This window comes from Asterias amurensis, chromosome 20, assembly GCF_032118995.1.
Source record: "Asterias amurensis chromosome 20, ASM3211899v1".
Classification (NCBI taxonomy): domain Eukaryota; kingdom Metazoa; phylum Echinodermata; class Asteroidea; order Forcipulatida; family Asteriidae; genus Asterias; species Asterias amurensis.
Genome location: NC_092667.1, coordinates 4,738,315 through 4,761,019, shown reverse-complemented (window position 1 = coordinate 4,761,019; position 22,705 = coordinate 4,738,315). Strand labels below are relative to the sequence as shown.

The 22,705-nt window shown below is 38.6% G+C and overlaps 1 protein-coding gene across 2 annotated transcripts; it reads left to right on the top strand.

The window, feature by feature from the left end:
• The first annotated feature begins 5,705 nt into the window (after positions 1–5,705).
• On the top strand, positions 5,706–21,597 carry LOC139952185 (adhesion G protein-coupled receptor L3-like). Of its 2 annotated transcripts, XM_071951218.1 has the most exons (21): positions 5,706–5,844; positions 6,592–6,639; positions 7,611–7,719; positions 8,322–8,453; positions 9,244–9,313; positions 10,253–10,373; positions 10,900–10,994; positions 11,481–11,586; positions 12,359–12,477; positions 12,831–12,939; positions 13,382–13,602; positions 14,032–14,092; positions 14,774–14,859; positions 15,452–15,620; positions 16,353–16,415; positions 17,405–17,516; positions 17,902–18,027; positions 18,756–18,836; positions 19,159–19,325; positions 20,251–20,343; positions 21,460–21,597. In XM_071951218.1, the coding sequence occupies exons 3-21, from the start codon at positions 7,626–7,628 to the stop codon at positions 21,502–21,504; spliced, it is 2,070 nt and encodes a 689-aa protein (XP_071807319.1). In that variant the 5' UTR covers positions 5,706–5,844; positions 6,592–6,639; positions 7,611–7,625; the 3' UTR covers positions 21,505–21,597. The 2 variants fall into 2 exon arrangements, with proteins under 2 accessions (XP_071807319.1, XP_071807321.1); XM_071951220.1 differs by lacking the exon at positions 17,902–18,027.
• The last annotated feature ends 1,108 nt before the right edge of the window (positions 21,598–22,705 follow it).

The window sequence follows — 22,705 nt, the reverse complement described above, 5'->3', positions numbered from 1 at the left end:
TTTGTTTGTTTGTTTGTTTGTTTGTTTGTTTGTTTGTTTGTTTGTTTGTTTGTTTGTTTGTTTGTTTGTTTGTTTGTTTGTTTGTTTGTTTGTTTGTTTGTTTGTTTGTTTGTTTGTTTGTTTGTTTGTTTGTTTGTTTGTTTGTTTGTTTGTTTGTTTGTTTGTTTGTTTGTTTGTTTGTTTGTTTGTTTGTTTGTTTGTTTGTTTGTTTGTTTGTTTGTTTGTTTGTTTGTTTGTTTGTTTGTTTGTTTGTTTGTTTGTTTGTTTGTTTGTTTGTTTGTTTGTTTGTTTGTTTGTTTGTTTGTTTGTTTGTTTGTTTGTTTGTTTGTTTGTTTGTTTGTTTGTTTGTTTGTTTGTTTGTTTGTTTGTTTGTTTGTTTGTTTGTTTGTTTGTTTGTTTGTTTGTTTGTTTGTTTGTTTGTTTGTTTGTTTGTTTGTTTGTTTGTTTGTTTGTTTGTTTGTTTGTTTGTTTGTTTGTTTGTTTGTTTGTTTGTTTGTTTGTTTGTTTGTTTGTTTGTTTGTTTGTTTGTTTGTTTGTTTGTTTGTTTGTTTGTTTGTTTGTTTGTTTGTTTGTTTGTTTGTTTGTTTGTTTGTTTGTTTGTTTGTTTGTTTGTTTGTTTGTTTGTTTGTTTGTTTGTTTGTTTGTTTGTTTGTTTGTTTGTTTGTTTGTTTGTTTGTTTGTTTGTTTGTTTGTTTGTTTGTTTGTTTGTTTGTTTGTTTGTTTGTTTGTTTGTTTGTTTGTTTGTTTGTTTGTTTGTTTGTTTGTTTGTTTGTTTGTTTGTTTGTTTGTTTCCAAGTATCACAATATATAATCTTAAAAAATACAGGCACTTTAACTTCTGCATAAGTCTTGCATTGGGTAAATTGGGGGTGGGGGAACCAAAATTTGTTTCTCGTGCATTTTCTCGCGAAGAATGAACCCGAAAAATCCAGCGACTCGGCTACGGCGCGGCATGGCTGTTGGCTGAAACGACAACAGTAAATATCAGAGGATTGCACTTTTGGGCATTCCGGCCAGCGTGTTTACGGCCATAACCATCGTATTGCAGACTTTGATGTATCTGTTTTGCAATATAACTCAATTCCTGTGCCCAATTTCATAGAGCTGCTTAAGAACAAAAAAGTAGCTAAGCACAACAAAAATAATGCTTACCAGAATGAGGTTACCAGCCAAAATAACATTTCACATGTACAATCGGTGAGTGGTATCCTGCTCTTTTCTGCTAAGAAATCTGCTGGAAAGCAGCTCTATGAAATTGGGCCCTGTTACTTGTTATGATGAATATAAACACGTTCACTGTCATTGATTGTTGCAATTTCCGTTCGAACCACTTTTAGGTAATGTGACTGCCACAACCGAACCAATTATCCCAACCTACCAATACCCAACTTCAACTACCAGCCCAACTTCAACTAAACAATTAACCACTATCAACCTAAATGCAACCACTACCGACACAAATGCAACTACTGCGTACCCAAATGCAACCACTATCAACCCAAATGCAACTACTGCCTACCCAAATGCAACTACTGCCTACCCAAATGCAACCACTATCAACCCAAATGCAACTACTGCCTACCCAAATGCAACTACTGCCTACCCAAATGAAACTACTGCCTACCCAAATGAAACTACTGCCTACCCAAATGCAACTACTGCCTACCCAAATGAAACTACTGCCTACCCAAATGCAACCACTATCAACCCAAATGAAACTACTGCCTACCCAAATGCAACCACTATCAACCCAAATGCAACTACTGCCTACCCAAATGCAACTACTGCCTACCCAAATGAAACTACTGCCTACCCAAATGAAACTACTGCCTACCCAAATGCAACCACTATCAACCCAAATGCAACTACTGCCTACCCAAATGAAACTACTGCCTACCCAAATGCAACTACTATCAACCCAAATGCAACTACTGCCTACCCAAATGCAACCACTATCAACCCAAATGCAACTACTGCCTACCCAAATGCAACTACTGCCTACCCAAATGAAACTACTGCCTACCCAAATGAAACTACTGCCTACCCAAATGCAACTACTGCCTACCCAAATGAAACTACTGCCTACCCAAATGCAACCACTATCAACCCAAATGAAACTACTGCCTACCCAAATGCAACCACTATCAACCCAAATGCAACTACTGCCTACCCAAATGCAACTACTGCCTACCCAAATGAAACTACTGCCTACCCAAATGAAACTACTGCCTACCCAAATGCAACCACTATCAACCCAAATGCAACTACTGCCTACCCAAATGAAACTACTGCCTACCCAAATGCAACTACTATCAACCCAAATGCAACTACTGCCAACCCAAATGCAACTACTGCCAACCCAAATGCAACTGACCAGTTAACCACTACCAACCCAACTGATCATCAACATACAACTGACCAATCAACGACCATGTATCAATCTACAACTGACCAATCAACGGCCATGTATCAACTTACAACTGACCAATCAACGACCATGTATCAATCTACAAGTGACCAATCAACGGCCATGTACCAACCTACAACTGACCAATCAACGACCATGTTTCAATATACAACTGACCAATCAACGACCATGTATCAATCTACACCCCTTGTCGAGTCAACCAACGAAATGACAACAGCAGCTCCACCATATTTCTGCGGGGGACCAGTGGACACTTTTGAGGTATGTTGGATTAGTGTGACGTAGTGGTGACGTGATTAGGTCAAAATAATGTGACATTCTTATCGGATCGACAGACATTGTGGGATTTCCCCCTGCAGTGTTGTACTATGATAAAAGTTTTAAACGTGTCCATAAGGGCAAACATAGACCTTATGCATTGACGTCATCCAGCCGCCATCTTTGAGGTCAAACGGTGACGAAACAATCGAAACGCACATAGATTGGCCAATGAACAAACTCCTTTTGACCTCGATGCGGGGGCGCCGTACTGAAATGACGTCATGTGCATAAGGTCTATTAACAATGTTACTTTTGTATATTTGGTTTGCGGTAACACCATGTGTGTATCTACTTGCCAGGTAGAGTTGTTCTTAGGGAACTGTCTTGCTTTATTCTACTGCCGCGGAGTAGATAAATGGAGGTTCGGGAGACTTCTCAGTTCTGTTACTTTTCTTTTGTGTTTCATTTATAACAAAACCTGCCCACAAAGTTACTCTCGTACGTACAAATATTTAATATTGGGTCTGTTGCCATGCATTAGAGAAATGCAAAGTTCAAACCATGGCAACCGATCCCTATAGGTTGAGGAAGATGTGCAAACAAGAAAAAGGGCATTAATAAAAAACCTCTCAACTCGAAACTATATAAAACCGGTCATCTGTGACCGAAACAAAACACAACAGAAAGGCCCCCTTCTCTCATCATTTAAACGTGACCAATAGTCCACCTGTCCTATCCAGTGCTTACTCAGTCAATCATTTCCGAAGACCTCAATTATTTCTATTCCAATCGCTTGAGTTTGCTAAAAAGATGATCATTTTCCGAGACTCTGTCAGTAAATATTACTAGAATTTCAGTTCGAATTTCAAAAGATACCCATAACTTGTTGTATTTTTACGTACAATTGTCCTTTTCGTTAATGATTTCATGATTATTCATTTAGGCTCGGAAGTGATAAATTAATACTAGGGAAACAACAAAATGAATGCCTCTCGTTAACGGCTACCAGTAATTTGTGTATAATGATTCCTTTTTTCAAGGATGAACAAAATTGTTTTTGAAGGCTTACACCTCGCATCAATGCTCATAATGATTAATTGCATGCCGAGTCATTAGTTTTTCGACATTATCATGGTGAAGAAAGAAATCACATTAAAGCTAATTAGTTTCACCGTACAAGTGAATGGTAAAGGAGGAACTCACTATGAACACAAACAATTATTGCCCATCCTATAAAAAATAATCGCTAAAAAATTCCCGGTAACCATTAATAACAAAAGGCACTTAATATTGTTCCATGCAAGTATATAAATTATTCACATGAAATATACAATGATAAAATAAAAGAAATGAAAACTAGCGAAAAGGGAGATAAAAAAATACATATTGAAGTAACAAGATTTGGATATTGCCCTTTGAAACACGTTCTTAATTACTGAAAGAGTCTTGAAAACTAGACATTATTCATTGCAGCAAACTCGAGCGACGGGGATTAAAAAAATTAAAAATTATATAGACCTTTCCCAAACTGTCCGTTTCATGAGAGTGAAATTTGTGAAATTGATTACTAAAAGAAGGGGTTGCCTTCATGAAAATCCTCTATATCTAACTAATTAATAATAATATGTTAAGCTTTTGATCAAGCCAAAAACAGTTAGTTATTGGCTGGTATGTTAATAGGTTTTTCCTCTGCCCCTATAGTCCTTGACTCCTTAAGACGTGCCTACAGACTTGCTACCCCCAAGTTAAAGGCAGTGGACACTATTGGTAATTACTCAAAATAATTGTTAGCATAAAAAACTTACTTGGTAACGAGTAATGGGGAGCTGTTGGTAGTAGTTCATATAACATTCTCACTCAATGTTATGTTAAAATACTTCAGGCCTGAAGCCTCTTATTAGGCAAAGCACACAAAATGTGCAACGAATTTGTAGCCAACACCTTGAAGTGGCCTTCAGGCCTTGCATGTGTGTCTGGCGACTTGCATACAAAAACAGGGTGTTTTCCTTTCATTATTTCCTCGCAACTTCAATACCAATTTATAATTCAAATTTTCTAAGGTTTGTTACAGTATTCTATGTTGGGATTTCACCGAATGAGATTTTTACCAAAGGTGTCCAGTGCCTTTAAAGCCATTGGACACTTTCGGTAAACAGTATTGTCTAAACATGTGTTCAAAATAAATCCGTAATTTTCGTTAGTGAGAATTGATAATTTAATGTTTTAATGTTTTCTCGAAAAGTAAAGCATTTCATGGACTAATATTTCAAGAGAAGTCTTTCACCATTACCTTTTGTAAACCCTGTAAGTTATTTGTAAATCTGTGAATTTTTATTATTTTTTTCTGTTCCGAAAGTGTATAATGGCTTTAAAATTGCACAATATTCTATTTTACAGGACGCCATCAAATGCAGCAGCAGCAACAGTAACGTCAGCAGCAGGAATAACAATAACAGCATTGGCGTGGACGAGGCTCCTGGGAAGCTAACGGCTGACCAGAAGTTCGCCCTAGAAGACTTCCTTACGAGCATTGCGTCTCTGCCCACAGATACACGGCTGTCAAAGAGCGAGACAGATAGCGTCGCTACGGTAGGTCGGGGATTGGGGGGTGGCTATAACAACGACGAAATGTACAAGGCCGTAGTAATGTTCCTGTGTGTGTTTTATTCACACTCCGAAATCTCTCGGGTCAGAATTGACTTGGTACGGTCCCAGTAGAGGGGGCCTGACCCGGAAAGTGGGGTTTTCATCTCGGATTCTGTCTAATATTTACCCTTTTGTGTCATTTTGACCCTGATCCCGGTCTTACTGATCCAAAATGGGTCAAGCCCCAACGGGACCCAGTCAGACCTTTTGATCCAGAAAGGGTTCGCTTGATGCGTGCGTTCCCAAAAGCAGAACAAAAAATAATTGGGCCAATTCACCTCAAAAGTGCGCCCTCTTGGGGCCGAGACAACTTTCTCATTTGCATATTAAAGTTTGTATCGGTGACCTTCGACCTGTCACTTCTCCGTTGGCTTTCGACAGAGACAGCCCAGAGTAGCAGTTTTGTCTGTAAATTCTCTCTATTAAATTTGTGGGGAGCATGGCTCTTACCATGCTCCAAGGTTTCTCATCTGGGCGGGATGATGTTAGAGCCCCAACCAGTAACTTAAGTGAGTACGTTTTGGGTTTTATACCAAGTCATTCTGCCAACAGAAGAAGAAAAGTCATTCACAGGACCCGCCACGCACAAAAATGTACATTGATTGGTGTACATGATCATGGTGGTGTGTACGACTTTAGTTTAGTTTTTATTTTAGGAAGTTTAGGTTATCCTGAGGACCTGAGTGCACTTATCGTATCGGAAAAGTTTCCGTATGGCGCCACCACTTTTTCATTTGATATGATACAATATAGTATCCAATTTACCTCAATGAGATATACCTTTTTGTAAAAATGAGTGAAAAAGTGGTGGCGCCATACGGAAAGTTATCCATCGTATCCGAAGTGGATTGACACTATTTATTGGGCTACAATTATGTTTCATTATAAATCATTATGTCTTAAGACGTGCATTATTAAGAAGATTGGACAATTTTCCACCTAATAGATAGTATTTGGTGATGTCTAAAAAATAAGTAAGTAGATTGACTGTGAGACTGAGTTGAGATGAGATAGTGAGTCTCTTTTTAAAATAAGTTTTTGACAATATATTTTTTTAAGCAGAAAAAAGACCATTGATATTAAAATTTACAAAAAAGGGGCAGGGAGTTAACTCCGCACTATGCATTGCCTCCTATACGATGTGTTGCAAACTGAATCAATACACTTTTATTTAAAAGACTCCAAAAACTTTTAGATAGTAATACTAAATACTAATAGACAACAAGTCCAATTCCTTGACATTTTTATTTTTGCAGAATGTTCTGTTCGTGTTTTCAAAGCTAACGGAACCTGAACAGACTTTGGTAAGATGACTGGATGACACTTTTGATTTGTTCCTTTTCTTTCTATGTAAATGATTTCTATTGAAAAGAAAATATTAAACATTAAAATCTCTGCTTGCATTTAAAGGAACACAGTGCCTTGGATCGGTCGGGTTGGTCCTTGAAAAGCGTTCTGTAACCGTTTGTTATAAAATCGTTATGGTTAGAAAGATGTTGTCAAAGTAGAATACAATGATCTACACAAATATGCCTCGAAATTGCGTGGTTTTCTTTTTACCTCGTCGACTAACACGGTCGGCCATTTATGACTCCCATAAATGGCCGACCGTGTTAGTTCGCGACGTAAAATGAAAAACGTGCATTTTTTAGTGATACTTTTGTGGATCATTATATTCTACTTTTAAAACATCTTTCCAACCATATGCATTTTATAACAAACGTTTTCAAATGTTTTGTGAAGACCAACTCGTCCGATCCAAGGCAACGTGTTCCATTAACCTAATTTACAAAATTGTTGTTGTTATTGTTGTTTATCCCCAATGCAAAATTAACATCTATTGTTTCGTTGTTGTACTCGCCGCTAAAATACAGCCAGATTCAAGTTTCTTCTAGCCATCGGGCAGTCTCCGTCGGTCTAGTGCGTGGTATAAGACATCTGCTTTAGAACACTAAGGTCATGGGGTTGAATCCCACTAGAGTAATACAGGCCTGGAATTTCATCTTCAAAGGGGAAAGGCCATTTTCAATTTGCAAAGGGCACTTCCGTTGGAAAATCTTGGAAAGTCAATGGGAAATTTTTAAGGGGCACCAAAGCCAAGACCAATGGCAATGAAGGCCCATGTAATTCCAGGCCTGGTAATATGCCTGTGAATTTTTCACAGGACTCTGGGGAAATCAATGAACAAACAGTGCTTTCCACATAATGGCATTTGTGTCAAACTAATGTGCATTATCCCTTTTGCAAATCAAGTTATTGTTGTTTACGTTAACAGTCAACTGAAAATGAGATGGATGTAGTGTCTAACACAGAAAATGCGATGAAGGTTTTGGCTGGAACTTTAGCGCCTGGCAACTGCACAACGCTCACAAAACAACAAAACAGTAAGTATAATTAGACAAGAACAGAAAGGCGAGGCAGATTGATTTTGAAAGAAGGGCAGGACAGTGTCAGTGATCGCAAGATATTTTGACTTGCAATGGTTAGTAGAAAAGTGCAAGTCGTTTCTCTGCTCAATTTTTCAACAGCATTATTAGTGTCAAAAGAGAACACAGTAAATGAGCACTGCCCAATGGAATGCGTTTATGGGTGGACGGGTTGTCATAGTGTGGTGTCTCGCATGCTTTCCACCTCGGAGACCTTGGTTTCTTGAGAACACCGCAATTGGATTTTCAGTCCCTACCTCACTCCTTGAAACAATTCTGAGCATGTATGAATCATACCTCAGATTCAAACGTTTTTGGCTAAACAAATTATCCAAACCATACAACCTCAAACGGAATCCTGTCTTAAACTATTTTCTCCAAAGCTGCATTGCTTCTCAGCAAATAAGAATTTATGGTCATAAATTGTTGGCATATTTACCAATCTATGGCTCTACCTGTTAACAGTGAGTGGAATGGAACAGATTTCTTCCATAACTATTGCTCATGCTTGTACTTTTGATATTTTTTTCAACCAACATTTTTATACCTTGCCACCAAAGGTGCTGACTTATGCAGCTACCAGACTGTAGACGATCTTAAAGCATTTGAATTTGTCCAGGAAGTGGAAACTTCTGCCTCATCATCCCAGGATAGCCTGGATGCGGATTTCAGTGACTTTGACCCTGATGATGGTAAGTAATGTCGGTGTACTTAAAGTAGTAGACCACATGCATTGGCTGCCATCAATTAGGTCAATGAAAACGTGCATGTGTGTCTGCGCAACACTCACGCCCAATGTTAGGGCTTTATTGACCATAGAGAGGGCGCTGTTTGGGTCATGTTGCAAGATACGCAAGGGATCTAGGGAACATTACATCACATGGGAGGCTGGTCCCCAGTCTTTAACCATGGATAAAGACGGGCAGTGGTCTTACAAACCCAATGGTTTTATTCATCCCAACTGTAGATTCATCCCAACTGCAGTTGGGTTGGCCCAACTATAGATGGGATCGCCCGACAGTGCAATCAGTCTGTGGGCCTCTATAAAGTAATTTCAGTCATCTGAAAATTCTCTCGACTTAGAACTTGACTAGTAAGTGATATTTGGAAATCATTGATAAAACTTGAGAGAAATTAATAAGAATCTATTTCTGCATTTCCATCCACCATCACGCACCCGCACCTTCTGCGGGAACACTTTGTGTCTCAGTGGTTGATCCTCTGCACAGAGAAAAGATCTGCGAGTTCCAGCTATAGTAAGGCTGTCCCAATTGTAACACTGAAGTTGGGACCCAACTATAGTTCTCAAGTAGGGACTTTTCTCAAGTTAGGAGGCAACAGTTTGATAAGAAAGACACTTTAAACCACCATATTGACTCGTTGTCCACAAAAACACGACCTTTATGGATCAGGCTTTAGGTTTTAGGCTGAAGAGAATGCACTTCATCTTTTTGATATTTTAATTTTTATTTTACTTGTCAGGGAATTTCACTTTGGTGGTCTTGAGGAAAGAGAATAATCTGAACAGAACAGTTTTCCTGAACGAAACAGAGTAAGTACAACCAAGACCGACATATTTTTTATATCCCACTCATAGCATTACAAAACCGAGGCTGAAAGGGAAAACACGTTTTTTTTTTTTTAGTTGGAAAATATTGCTTACTAACTTTCTGCTTAGCAGAATTGAGCAGGATACCAGTTACAAATTGTGCTAGATGGTAATTTGGCTGGTTACCTTATTTTGGTAAGCATAATTTTGTTATGCTTAGCTATGTGTGCTAGCAGCTCCATGCAATAGGGGCTTGCTTGGACCTAGCCTGAACATCTAACGTCACGCTTCGAGGCTCGTGAATAAGGCCAGAGACCCGTCTCCAAACCGGCGTGTACTTTCACCTTTGACCTTCATTCATTTCACATAGAGATACGCAGTCAAATTCTATTGCGGACGTGACAGCATTGTACTGTTTGGGCATGGAAAGCTCATGTCACTGCATATAATTGTATCTAATGGAAACACTGGCTCTGAGAGCAGGGACCTGTCTTTATCCTTGCGGATAAAGACAAGGGCCAAGTCTAGCATGGACTCATCTATAATGGGTGACTTTTTGCGACACTAGGTGGCAGCAGACTTAACAGGTAAGTCCATTGTTCTTGCAAATGTGAGCATCCTTATTAGAACTACGTCAACAATGGAATAACTCAAACGGAGGCTAGAAGAAGAAATAGTCTGTCCCCTTAATGTTAAATTTTATGTCGTATACATTAACGCCCTTGTTTATAGGGAACCAGACAACAAGATGGTGGTATTTTATAACGAAGACCCATTAAAATTGCATCCTATACCAGAAACCTCAGCTATGCACATTGGCTGTAGAATAGGGCTTGGGCGTTCCGGACAAATCCATGGCCGGCCGAGATTCGGTCCGGCCCTAAAGCTTCACATTCCATAACGGTTCTTCCAGTCAGTTTCTATTTTTTTCTGACTTTGCAGGACAGAAGTTGCTTACAACGAGACGACTCAAGAAGTGAACAGCGCCCTCTTGACCTTCTCGCTCTTTGTTGAAGGCAACAAGACATCGGTGCCCGTTACCTTCCGCCTTCAGCACATTGAAGTAATCATTAACCAATCCTTGAGCATTGTTGATCTTTAACTAGTTAATGCCTGAAATCTTCAAATTTGTTTTCCATTCCAAAGGTTCCCCCCCCCTAAAATAGACAGGTTTTGGGGGGTTGTTGTCAGAACCATTTTTCTCAGAGAGCACTGCTGTCACAAAGAAACCATGACCTAACAAAATCACGGGTACAAAGATTCTGTAGCGAAGGATTTTTTAAGAAATTTTTTCAGAGTAAACATTTCTGCACGGTTCTGTTTCCTCCAATGGACACGCCCCCAAGTTATCCCCTCCCATGGAAAGTCCAATGAATGTAGATGTGGGAGGTGTTGACATACCTTGCCTGGAGAATTTACAGTCCTGAATCTAGCTTGAATAAAAACCTCTAATATTCTCGACGAAATTTCAAATGTCAACTGTCTTCGCCTATTCTGCTGCTTGTGCCTGTATTTACCAATTCATTTTTTATATTGACAAAAATGAGCTGTCAGTCATCAAATTGCCCGATTTGTAATTTTCTTGCTAGGATACTGGCACAAAAATACTTCCCATTGATGATACAGCATTTTATGAGGTCATCAGAACACCCATATGCGCATTTTGGAACGAGATTAACGAAACGTAAGTTTAAATTTATGACCGTTGTATCATGTGAACTGTGGCCAATACAACCTCATCTGCTTTTAGCAAATAATGTAGGTAAGCACAACAAAATGTTGCTTACCAGAACTATTATTATCTGGCAATGAAACCAAGGATGGCTCATAAGTGAACTTAATAGTCACTGGAGCTCACAACGCAAGAAAACCTGTAAATGCATGCTTGTGAACCAAAAACACCAGGGTTAATCTTTTTTTAAACCATAAGTGTTCTGGGGTCGATTTCACAAAGAGTTATGACTAGTCCTAACTTAGGACTGGTCCTAAGAGATATCAAAAATGCATAGCTAGTCTTAAGTTACTCGTCCTAAGTCAAGATAAGACTAGTCCTAACTCTTTGTGAAATCCACCCCGGGGTTCTTTCACGTACACTATGAAATTGCAGAACAAAGTCTGCTCTCTTTTAAATGAGAATGTTTTGATTTGCTGTTATATTTTTATTTTTAAGATGGTCAACTTTGGGATGCAAGACGGTATTCTCGACAACAAATTTCTCGAAATGCGACTGCAGTCATTCAACAAACTTTGGGATTCTTATGTACATTAGTTATAAGGTAAAAGGTCAAGAGATGACTCATTCAAAACTGTATCTTTATCACAACATCGCCAAGCACTAATAAAAAAGAAGGTTAAATTCTGTATACCTCTTCTATTTTGTTTGTGAGGGTCATAGATTGGTAAGTGCACCAAAAAATAATGACAATAACTTACTTGGTGAGAAGGACTGCAGCTGTTGATAGTATAAACTATTTTGAGAAAGGATTCCCTTTGTAGTAGTATATGGTTTGGAAAATTTTCCTTCTACTAAAAATTGGTGTGATGTTTCCATGAGGATGCTTTGCCGACTGTGTAATTCAGATTCAGATTCAGAACTAATTAAATTGACAAAAAATTTCCTCCATGCAAAACCCCCCAAACTAAACAAAACAAACAAAATCAACAGATGTGGATGAAAATGACACCTGAGCCTGAATCAGAATAGTGCAGTTGAGATTAAAAAGTGATATAAAAGGCACAGCTGGTCATCCGCCTCACCGAGGGAAATTAATGTTTTAAGAAATTATGAAAGCATCTTGGATTTTTTGCAACCATAAATTTATTTAAGAGTATTGTCATCTCCAAATGAACTAACAAACTTTGCTTATGACCACTTTGCTAAATCATTTTTAATTAAGGATTGGCGTAATTTTTTTTTGATCGGAACAATGTTAAGTTGTTCTTTTGTGAGAAAAGTCGTCGATCATACTTAGCGAAGACCCCCCCCCCCCACAGATAGAGCTTTCCACATGCTAACCATAACGTTTGTGTTTTTAATATTCACTGTAGGAAACTAAGATTCTACCAGAAATCACAGTCTTGGAACCTCTCGACTGGCTTTCTTATATTGGCGTTGGGGTGTCAATATTAGCACTGGTCCTCCAACTCACTATTTACATCTATTTGTGGTAAGCAAGTTATTGTCTCATTTTAAAAGCAGGGTATAATATGGGTAATTGTTGACGACCAGTATCCAAACTTCATGTAACCTTAAGTAACAATGTCTTGAAAATGTTGGCTCAACTCGTCATCCAGATTGCAAGAAAATAATGAAGAAAAACAATTGTTAATTTTTGTTCAATTCTATGAGTTCTCAGGTATAATTTATTTGTAAGAAAAATGACATAAATGTTCTCGTACATGTCTTTGTGCTCGCATATAAAACAAGTTAAATTCATGTTAAACTATGCAAGCAATTTTTTTCTTCTCATTTTGAATAGTTATTAATTGTTTCTTATCAATTTATTTTTCTCTCTATCAGGACGATGTTGCAGTTTGATCGTATTTTCATTCATACTAACCTAGTTGTAGCTCTCTTGGTGGCTCTGATCTTATTTGTTGGCGGTGTTGATCGTGGAAATGGAAACCCGGTCAGTAGTCTGTTCAACTATTCCTGCAAAGTATACCTTTATCATGACGCCGCCTTTTTGTCTTTTTCATCTGTATTCAAATCGATTTCTTTCTCAAGTTCGACAACTTCTTTGCGCAGAGTAGAAGCCAGTGACACAGCAAACTTCTTAGTCTGTTGGGCTGGCAAATGTTAAAAAACGTACACCAAATGTTTTACTGTCCACCTGACCTTATAATGCAAGCAGTGTTGTAGCCACGGTGGTCAAAATACTCTGAGCAAAATACACTGTGCTGCCCAGCACAGATTTCCCCTTGATTGCACTTCAGCAATGATGGCCCCATACCCAAACATGAATAATTTTGTTGAACGGCTCGCCATTGGTGGACTAAATTGGATTAAGAGCCCAAACACTACAGTTGTTCTAGCTACAACACTGAATGTATTTATCTGCTTTCTGATAGGTTGTCTGCAAGATCATCGCCCTGTTTCTGCATTTCTTCTACCTGTCGGTCTTTGGTTGGATGTTGGTAGAGGGGGTGCATCTCTACATGAAGGTGGTCAAAGTCTACGGCAGTGAGAACATTAAGATGTACCGCTACATTCTCATCGGATGGGTCGCTCCGGCTGTAATATGCGCCATATCTTTTGGTGCAAACAACGGAGGATACGGATCAAAGACAACGTAAATAATCAATTATGAACAATTTATTTCCAATCATCTACCATAATATTTAGGAAGTAACTATTATCCACTTTTTGAATGGCAATGAGGTTACTAGTGTACGTCTATTTCCCTGAGGGACTTTGAGTGACCAGAAGAGGAACCTATTTCTCGAGGCCGAAGGCTCTGAAAAGAGCCGGTGTGGTCTCGACGTTTTAAACAGTGTACTTTGCTCAACTCCTGAAAACCAGCTCTTTTCAGAGCCAACACTCCCACTAAAGAGACCTATTTTATTATTTATTTATTTATAGTTTTTTCCTTGTCATTCACACCATGCAAAGCTTCAGACAATACTTACCATCATTATAATTTTTTCAATCCTAGGAGTGTTGCAGTGCTAAGTATTCATTCATTCTTTTGAATCATAGAACATGTATTTATTTCTTGCAGTTGTTGGCTTGTCGGGTACAGTATCTTCTTATTTGTAGTACCAGTCATAGTAGTTGTAATGGTAAGTAGAAACAAAACCAGACCATAATTGCTTCATAAAAAGTTGGGAAGGTAGTGCATTCTGCTCTATCAGCCAGGCTCCTAGTGGATGATCCCCCATGCCTACATCCTTATAGACTGTGAAGGGGTACCCATGTTTCAGCCCAGGAGTAGGTGGCTCCTAGTGGATGCTACCCATGCCTACATCCTTATGGACTGTGAAGGGGGTAACCCTGTTTCATCCCCAGGAGTAGGTGGCTCCTAGTGGATGAATCCCCATGCCTACATCCTTACAGACTGTGAAGGGGGTAACCCTGTTTCAGCCCAGTAGGTGGCAATCCCCTAGTGGCAGTTGATTTAAATCGATAGCCCAAATCAGTTAAGTGTAGCGCTCACTTTGAAGTTGCCTTCTGGTCTTGTGAGGTAAGGCGATCTCTCATAAAACTTTTCTAAAAAATAATGGATCGTAAATTGGGGTGTGTCGATGGGTCAACACAATTTCAAAAAAAAATATCTGAATTTTTATTGAACATTGACCATTCTAAATAGCCCCTAAAAAGCAGCTTCTGACTTGAGACAAACATAATTTTTTCGACAGAGTTATTTCTTTTTCGCCTTTAAGACTCCTTCATCAATCCAAGTATTAAAAAGAATTGCATAATCGTATTTTGACCATGTACTTTATTTTTGTGATTTCTCGTAGTTCAACATGATTGTTTTTACGATGGTGATCCGGATCATTATGAAATCAGCTCGGTTACATCAAGAGAAAAACTATGACCACATCAAGTGAGTAAAATAATGTCAATGTGTGGTTGGGGGAGGGTGATGTCAAACTTCCCGGATTGTTAGACCGTCCTTTTCTTTAACATCTCAAACACTGACCCGATGCTTAGGCCATCCAAGCTTGAGTTGATCTTAACAAGCTAAATATTCAGGGCCCAATTTCATAAAGCCTGTAAGCACAGAAACTTGCTAAGCAAAGATAAAATGTTGCTGAGCAGAAACTGTTTACCAGCCAAAAGTCCACAAGGTTTACATTGTTGTGACTGGTGCCCCACCTATTTTCTGCTTAACAGCTTTATGAAATTGGGGGCTAATCTTTACCAAGTTAAAATTTGCTAACTAGATAAAAAGTATTGCTTGGCGAATTTGGATTAATAAAATGTCAATCAAAGTACATTTCATTTTGACTGTATGCGTGCTATCTAGTTCTAATGTTGGTGGTCGCCCTAAATATTAAAAAATTAACCCAGTCAGTTGACCTTATATTCAGTTTTTCTGAGAAAAATGTTTTGCTTCAGTTGCGAGTATGACATAGGTCCCATGTTTGGTGAGATGTTACGTTTTACTGATTTTCTGTCCTTCATCTTGTCGTAAGATCTGGCGTGAAGGGCGCCCTCGTTCTCATGCCCATCATGGGAATGCCGTGGCTCTTTGGACTGCTAATGTTCGATGGCAGCGGAGAGGTTTTCGAGTATCTCTTCATCATCTTCAATACTCTCCAGGGACTCTTCATCTTTCTGATCTATTGCGTATTCAACTCAGAGGTCAGTGAACTTTCAATCCTTCCAAGAGTTACTTGCAGGGCCCAATTTGCATCAAGCTGTTTAGCAGAAAATACTGCTTAACAAAAATTGAGTGGAGCACCAGTCACAACAGTGTAAACTTGATGGAATGTTGGCTGGTAATCTGTTTTTGTTAAGCAAGATTTTCCAGGGCTTAGCTGGTTTGTTTGTGCTAGAAGAAGCTATTCATCTCATATAGGTTTTTAAGGGAAATCTGATGTCCAAAACCAACTGCCCGAAAATGTGGGCAGCCATGAAATGTTTACTCGGTGAGATAAACAGTTTCCTACAGATAAGATTATAGAGCTCTGAAAATCGTCCACCCTGAACTTCGCTTGTCAAGGGGCACAGCAATTTTGCATTTGAACTTTGCAAAGGGCACCACAGCAAAAGCACATGGCACCATGGCACTCGCTGTGGGTGCCTTTGGTTATTTCAAGGCCTGTCGACCTTTGTATCTTGGACCCTGTTTCTTTGAACAGAGAAGGAGTTCTTTGTCGGGTTATGTACAACCGTTTTGTTGGAGGGAGACTGTCAGAAAAGTGATGGGGGAAGTTGTCATTAAATAGCAATATTTCTCCTCTGAACTTGTTATCAAAATGTTTTAGTGAGACAATCCCTTTTAACCGAAGAAATAATCAATATAAAGAAACAGGCCTTTGTACTTTATCTTGTTACAAAGAATTGTTACTTTTCTCCGCCCATCTTTATTAGGTCAGAGCAGCATTTGTGCGTAAACGAGACAAGCGTCGACAGGAGATGGCACTTAACTCCAGGGTAACGAGATTGTTCTAGTTTAGTAAATTTGGTTTGCAACAATGTGTGTTTCTATACTGCTTTGTGTACTTAATTCTTTAGAACCCATCACCAGTGCAATTCTAGAGCGTTGTTTTCTTACCAACTAGACCATGAGATTGTCCGGTATCTCGAGGCACAGTTTGAATCCTATGTTTTAGTAGCAGCCGTCGATTTCACAAAAAAGGACTCGTCTTATCTTGAGTTAGGACGAGTAACTTAGGATTAATCTTAAGGTCTGCATGCTACAGTGCAGGGTTGGGACTCGTCCTAAGTCCTAAAATTAATCCTAAGTTAGGAAGAGTTTTGTGAAATCGACGGCAGGTACTGTAACAATTTAATAGATGCAAAATTAGCCTAGCAGAAAGATTGACACTTTGAGTGACAGTATAAAGTGCCTTTCTGCACATTGTTGATAATTTTTGTTGGTCAACATTTTATAATATCAGCAGCTCTCAAGTGCTTTTTACCAAGTGAGTTTTATGGGCATTTTCGAGTATTTACCAAACGTTTTACCCTCTCTTAAATGATGATGTATAATAATAAATAATAATGACAATTTATATAGCTCCCATCCATGAAACATGCTTCTTGGCGCTGAACAATTTATGCTCCATTTATAAACATTTTAAAACACAACTTTATCAATGTTATTAACGTTGATTTTTGAAGTTGATTTTAAGATCTTTCTAGATGGCAGTTAAAGTTTCCTTCTGGTGAGGTGTTGCTGTAGCACCTTGTGTAAATCTCTTTTGAGTAGTGGTGGTTTCTCAGAAGAACCCGTGGTTGACAACTCAACTTCTCGATCAGTATGCTATCAGTATGTGTTTTTTTTTAATTCGGAAATTATCAAGTTTACTTTTTTCAATCAAAATGAGTAGACATTTTAATGGGTTTACTCCTCTAGAAATGCAATGTTGACAGCATTCATCTTTTTAAACTCTTTTTCAAACTTCTCTTTTCTTACACAGATCTTACCCATGCAGTCAAAGGTGACAGAAACTGAGTTTTTACCTGACCCTACTAGCATACAAATTGAAGATGATGGTCTCGACCACGAACCTGAAACTGTCCCTGAAGAAGGTGTGAGGAAATCAAATAAAATTTTCAATTGTTTTCACCCCCATGTTATTACAATAGAGATATAATATTTATTTGGGCCTGAATTCACAAGTACATGTACAGAAATAACAGAAGAGCTAAAGAAAGTTAAAAATTTAACTGTCATTAAAAAGCGAATGTCAAAAAAAATACTCTAGATATTGTCACGTTAATGCAAACAAGTTGTATCTTGAATTTGCAAAAAGTGCGTTATTTTACATGAACATGCTTTATTTAAAAAGCTTGTCACATGATGTTACCTTATAAAGGTGCAGTTTTCAAGAATCCGTCAGTTGAAGTGGAACAGCTCTGTGTTTCGTTCGCAAACGATCACTCAGCTCTAGTTTTCCATGTTTTTGTTGGACAGGCATGCCACTTGCTGACATTTGCTTCAGCTGCAGACTGTCAGGGCACTGGTCCAAAGATTGCCCATTTAACATTGACGCTGGACTCGCTAGAATCAAGCCAAGAGCGAGACAAGCACAGTCTGTCGGTAATATAATAATTTATAATAGTTATATATTTATACCGCGCACATGTCTGTCAATAAAGAAACCCAAGGCGCACACAGAGAAAATAAATGGCACATTTAACAGAAAACTTTGGTTACTCCAACTTCCATAACTGAGTCGCACCCTGGCAAGTGCCCATGTCAGATGCAATTGTGTCCGCCATGCAATACTGTCCGCTCCGGACACTTTTGCATATTCAATTGTGTCCGGGGCTATGCAAAAAACGTCCGGTGGACATGTACATGAATGTACAAGTATGTGTGCACGTAAGCGAGCGTGCATGCACTGAACCTATGCAGCATGAATATTCACGTATTTTATGATTGCAGCGAATACCCAACCCAATCAATGGCCGAACATTTCTCATGTCATTCATGAAATGCACTTAGCTTGTAAAAGAAATTGCGAATGTGTTCCGTCGACCAAGGGCGTTTAATTTACTGCAAGGACGGTTTTGCACGGGGCGGACACAACTGCATATGCAAATGTGTCCGGGCGGACACAATTGCATTATGCAGCAGCGTCCGGGCGGACACGATTGCATATGCAAAACCGTCCGGCAGACATACATATGCAATAATGTCCTCCGGATAGTATTGCATGGAGGACATAATTGCATGCGAGAATCATCTCTCAGCAACCGGCTACCTTCATCCTCCCAATGAATCAATAGTTGTTTCGTAATGACTGTTGTTTTCTGGTTTTTTAGATATCGTCGTATCCAGCAGGACAAGCACTCCATCCTGCAGTAGCTCAATGGAACTCCCTGGTACTCCGTCATCTCCACCAGGTAAGGGACTTTCTAGTATTTAGCGGTTGTCCTTGGCTGGTAACAAAACTTTGGAATGATGTTGATGGCTCATTCTTTTTGATTGTTGTCACTGTTTTTATAAATTTTAAAACTCAAATGCTCTTTAATGACAGTGTCTGGCTCCTTTTACTGTACTACACATTAATATTATTGGTGTTTCCTTTTCTCATTTGAATGTGTGCATATGTATATTTTTACAGTGTATTTTTTTATTTATTTTATGTTTTATAGTTTATTGCATTCGAACAAAATTATTTTGGAATTTGCACTGTATAAATTATTATTATTATTATTATTACAGTGCCGGTGGCACCAAGCGAACCAGATGAACCTGTTGCTACTCCCGAACCGATCGAATCAAATGAACCTGTCGCTACTCCCGAACCGATCGAATCAAATGAACCTGTCGCTACTCCCGAACCGATCGAGTCAAATGAACCTGTCGCTACTCCCGAACCGATCGAACAGGTAAAACCTCTAAAGAGTAACAGTTAGTCTTCCATGTGACTTGTTATGTCGTTATGAACTTTAATATAATGGTAATGATCGTGTACAGCTGTGCTGAATTCAGTCTAGGTAAAACAACAATATTATTTGAGTTAAATGCCTTGATCACATTGGCCAATGGCTAGTGACACTGATAAAGTCTTTTCACCAATCTGGCCATTGTCTATGGGGAAAAAACAAAGCTCTCAGAAAGCTTGTGGCGTGTCGTGGCTGAGCGGTCTACTTCACCGGACCCAAGCTCTGGTGCTGTCAGCAGTCAGTGTGGGTTCAAATCCTGGTCATGACACTTATGCCATTGAGCAAGGCACTTAACTATAATTGCTTTGTAAAAATTGGGAAGGTAGTGCATTCTGCTCTACCAACCATGGTCCTAGTGGATGATGCCCATACCTACATGCTTAGGGACTGTAAAGGGGTAACACTGTTTCAGCCTCAGGAGTGGGTGGCTCCTTGTGTAGTTGATGATACCCACATGCCTACATCCTGACAGACTGTGACTGTTAACCCTGTTTCCGCCCAAGGGTAGGCGTGTTACCATGACAACTTGGTAATCAAACAAATTAACCAGTAATAAACCATAAGGGAAACTGACTGGGTAAGTTTATAAATAGTTTGGGTTTGAACAAAGACAAATTGACTGGAGCAGGACTTGAACCAATGACACCTGAATGCACCTCGCTCTACCAACTGAGCTACCCATCCCTATATTGGCGAGCTCCCTAATGGTCAATTATCTTTTTCAAACCCAAACAAACTACTGTAACAGAAGAGAGAATGAGTGAGTTCACAAGGCACAGTGTTGTATTTTGATGAATTTGTTGTTGAAGTTTATCTCTTTGACGCAACTTGTAACTTTGTGAATTTTTGTTGTGTTTGTTTTTAATAGGAATGCCTGAAAACACCTCCAGTCAGTCCAGTAGAGGCGTTAGTGCTAGCTCCATGTCCTGCCCTCAAACCACACAAAAATATCATTAGCAAGGTACAATAGAAACTTATTGTTAAAAACTGTAGGGAAATAATTGTATAATTATGTGAAGGGAAACAATTCAAAGAAGAGGTTCTCATAATATGTTTATACTTCATTTTATTAGAGATTTTATTTATTCCATGACACATCAAACAGCGCTAAACTTGAGCTCTTTTGTTGTTGAAACGTGAAATAGTCATGGAGGATGGTCATTGTCTGCACTTCTATTGTTGCATCAGAAGGGTTGCTTACTGAAATGGCGTCTAGTGAACCGTAGAGTTTGGTTTTCTTGTCTTTGATTACGACAATAACAGGATGAATAGGAGACAAGAAGGAATTATCTGTTTAACCCTGTAGTCCCTGCACCGCCCGAGTTTGCTGAAAACTAATATTTCAAGATTCTTGCAGTTAATTACTGGAATCGTAGTTCAAATTTTAAAAGATAGCCACAGCTTAAATTTTATGCACAATTTGAACCTTGATATTTGTATAAAAGTACAAGTTCGCATGAGAACAATAAATGTCTCTCGTTAAACGGCTACGGTAATTTTTATGGCGAAAATTTGTTTGTAAAGATAAAACGGACACAATAGCTTTTCAAGGCTTTTATCTGACTCAACTATATACTGATTAAATGCGAAGGCGTGAGTTTTCGACAATATTATCATGAATGATGAATAAATACAGTTTCCTTTGTGTTTACTGATGAGCGTTTTGTTGGGGTAAGAGCTAAATAATTTCATCATCATTAGCTTCATTAGCTTAATAATGACTATCGAAGATTCTTTTGACGTTCCTTTTTTTCTACAAACACAAGCTAGCAAGGTTTCCTCCTACCACGTACAGTATATCGATAGGTGGCTGGGCGGTCCAGTGGCTAAATGGTTAAGACGTGAGAGGAAAACCCCAATGGGGGAAAACCCACGCAATCAGGCAGAGACTAAGAACCAAATCCACGTGCAAGGCACTGGTCTGGGGTGGGATTGGAACAGGGGGTCCACAGAGGTGAAAGACGGGGAAAGAAACAATTCAGCCCGCAGATCCCCTGGTTTTGTCTTGTATTTTGCCAAAAACTAATGTTAACAATGAGACATGTCTTTTCATTTGTGTTATTTTTTTTTTCTGCAGAGACCTTTGCCGAAAAATAAAGTTGAGCCATGGAAATACTGGTGAAGAATCACGTCACCCACACAAGAGCCCGACTACCTAAAATATTATTTGTTTTATTATGGCAGGGGTTGCTCAGTTTCATGACAAAATCTTAATAAAAATAAAGTTGTTATGATTGCCAATCCTCTAGAAAAAGTTGTTTGCCTTTCTTGTTATATATACAGAATTTTTAAGTAATAGACTCCTCTAAAGTGTTTCTTCAACAGTTTAAAAAAATTAAATCTTCAAACTATGTTAAATACTTTCAGTATTAAAGACACTGGACACTATTGGTAATCATTAAAGACCAGTCTTCTCACCTGGTGTATCTCAACATATGCATAAAATAATAAACCTGTGAAAATTTGAGCTTGATTGGTCGTCGAAGTTGCGAGATAATAATGAAAGAAAAAACGCCCTTGTCACATGAAGTTGTGTGCTTTCATAATGCTTGATTTTGAGACCTCAAATTCTAAATCTGAGGTCTCGAAATCAAATTCGTGGAAAAATACTTCTTTTTCGAAAACTACTTCACTTCAGAGGGAGCCCTTTCTCACAATGTTTTATACTACCAACCTCTCCCCATTACTCATTACCAAGTAAGGTTTATGCTTAAAATTATTTTGAGTAGTTACCAATAGTGTCCACTGCCTTTAAAGTCACGGGTCGATTTCACAAAGAGTCTAGTCCTAACTTAGGACTAGTCCTAGGAGATATTAAAACGTATGACTATAGTCCTCAGTAAGGACGAGTAATTTGTTCTAACTCGAGATAAGACACGTTAGGTAATATTGTAAGAGACAGTATTCGCACTTGGTGTATCCCAAGCAAAATAATTAATGCATAAAATAACAAATCTGAAAATTCTGGCTCAATGGTCATCGAAGTTGCAAGAAAATAACGTTGAAGAAACACACACTTGCTGCACAAACTTGTTTGCTTTAAGATGGCCGAGAAAGTCTTCATCAGGTCGGAAGTCTTTCTCAGACTCAAAATAATTGTTGAGAAATTGCCTCTTTCTCAAAAACTAATTTACTTCAGGGGGAGTTCAGTTTTAAGTTTTAACTTTTAATTGGCACTGTGTACAGTATGGTGCACTTAAAACAATAAATGATTATACTCGGACTTCCTCCAAAAAAACATATTTAGGTTAAATTATGATAATAGGGAGTCTTTCTCACCATGTTTTTATACTATCATCAAAGCTCTTGGTTGCTCGTTAGCC

Coding starts and splice junctions, on each gene's coding strand:
- LOC139952185 (XM_071951218.1), top strand. CDS start 7,626: ATGGATGTAGTGTCTAACACAGAAAATGCGATGAAGGTTTTGGCTGGA. Junction 10,995..11,480: donor TGGAACGAGATTAACGAAAC/GTAAGTTTAAAT, acceptor TTTATTTTTAAG/ATGGTCAACTTTGGGATGCA. Junction 14,860..15,451: donor AAAAACTATGACCACATCAA/GTGAGTAAAATA, acceptor TCTTGTCGTAAG/ATCTGGCGTGAAGGGCGCCC.